Raw genomic sequence first — 1,637 nt, 5'->3', positions numbered from 1 at the left:
AACCGGCTGAATCCCACCACTGATGTATACGTAGTCAAGGGCAAAGAAGAATGTCAATAAATTAGCCTGCCCCCATCTTGGCTAGCCGCAGGGTCTGTTTCCAACACCTAGTTCCTGAGGTGGATGAGGAGGGGCCCTGTCTTCACGTCTGAGGGTGGACGATGGCCTTCAGACCCCTGGCTCCATCACCCTTTCCGGGCTGCTACCTGAGAGCCAGCCAGGCTGAAAGGCTCCGCTCTCTTTGTTCAGAAGGAAGGTCCACAAGAAGAAGTCGGCTGAGAAGGCAGCACACACGAATGACGTCCATCCTGCGTTGGGTACCTCCTCCCAGGTGAGTGATGCGAGCATCCTTTCATCCAGGTTCTCAGAAGGACATCTCCTTGGGGATGGTCCCCAAGAGCTCACTCAATATGTCCAGGACTGAGCTCCACTGGTCCTTCCCCCTCCCCAAATCCATTCCTCATGCTGGGTTTCTCCCTGCCTCGCCCTCTCCTCCATCTCCCAGAGCCAGTAATTTACCCAGCAGGTAGCTGTTGTGTGGTCCCCATCCCCTATCAATCCCGTGGTAGAATAAGGCCCCATACGACTGTCAGAGGGAGATTTGTAGGGGGAGCAGGTCAGCAGACCTTTCTTCTGGCCGGGGTGGGAGGGAGGTGGCTTGAGCCTCAATCTTTCAGCTAGCACTCAAGAACATTAGCTGTCCCTTCCGTGGATATTCAAGAGTAGAAAGCTTCATCTTTCCCCCTGAGAGTAGCTGGTGGTTCAGAACTAACTAACAGGCCTTGCAGTTAGTCCCCAGCACTCCCATAACAATAGCAACACAGAACCATTGTCTCACTGCCATGGAGTCGATGCTGACTCACAGCCACCCTGTGGGACAGGCTAGAACTGCCCCCACGGGTTGGTGGGAGTAGAAAGCCTGTCTGTCTCCAGAGAAAAACCTGGTGGTTTTGAACTATTAGCAGCCAAATCCATAACTACTGTGTGACCAGAGCTCCCAGAGGCCATTAGAGCAGTGGTTCTCAACCTGTGGGTCACCACCCGTTTGGGGTTCAAACAACCCTTTCACAGGGGTTGCCAGATTCATAACAGTAGCAACATTTACAGTGATGAAGTAGCAATGAAAGTAAATTTATGGTTGGGCGGGACCACCACATGAGGAGCTGTAGGAAGGCTGAGAACCACTGAATTAGAGGAAGCAAAATTTGTCAAAGTTACAGAGAAATGAGTGAGTCCTCAGGAATATGTGTGCAATAAATGCATACATACATGTCCATCCTTCCAAAGTCCCCTTGAAGATCCTTGTTTCCTTCTTCAGTCGTGTCTGCTCTTAATGCCCTGTCACCCCACTCAGGGTCATCTGTATGAATCCCGGTCAGGAAGCCCCACAGATCACCCAAGCCCAGCCGCAGCAGCCCCTGCCTCGAAGGAGGAACAGGAGCTCCACTACGCCTCTGTCACCTTCCAAGAGCCGCAGTCCTGGAGCTCACAACACGTCAAGGCACAGGAGACCCCCAACACCACCGAGTACTCAGAGATCAGACTCGCCAAGTGAGGGCTTGTGGAGAGCCCCCGTGAGAGCATTCCTGATGGACATGTGCCTCAGGGACAGATCCCTGCCATCCAGGCCAAGGACG

General features: G+C 53.2%; 1 protein-coding gene across 1 annotated transcript in view; it reads left to right on the top strand.

Annotated features, from left to right (window-relative positions):
• Positions 1-1,555, top strand: part of LOC101643104 (myeloid cell surface antigen CD33-like) — a 26,944-nt gene extending 25,389 nt beyond the window's left edge. Inside the window, exons 5-6 of the mRNA XM_030886309.1 lie at positions 250-331; positions 1,355-1,555. Coding sequence (XP_030742169.1) covers positions 250-331; positions 1,355-1,555 — 283 coding nt within the window. The remainder of the gene's footprint in view (positions 1-249; positions 332-1,354) is intronic.
• The last annotated feature ends 82 nt before the right edge of the window (positions 1,556-1,637 follow it).

This window comes from Echinops telfairi, unplaced genomic scaffold (assembly GCF_000313985.2).
Source record: "Echinops telfairi isolate 266 unplaced genomic scaffold, ASM31398v2 ScPeMD7_655;HRSCAF=1070, whole genome shotgun sequence".
In the NCBI taxonomy this organism is placed as follows: Eukaryota; Metazoa; Chordata; class Mammalia; order Afrosoricida; family Tenrecidae; genus Echinops; species Echinops telfairi.
This window is presented reverse-complemented; position numbering and strand designations above follow the sequence as displayed.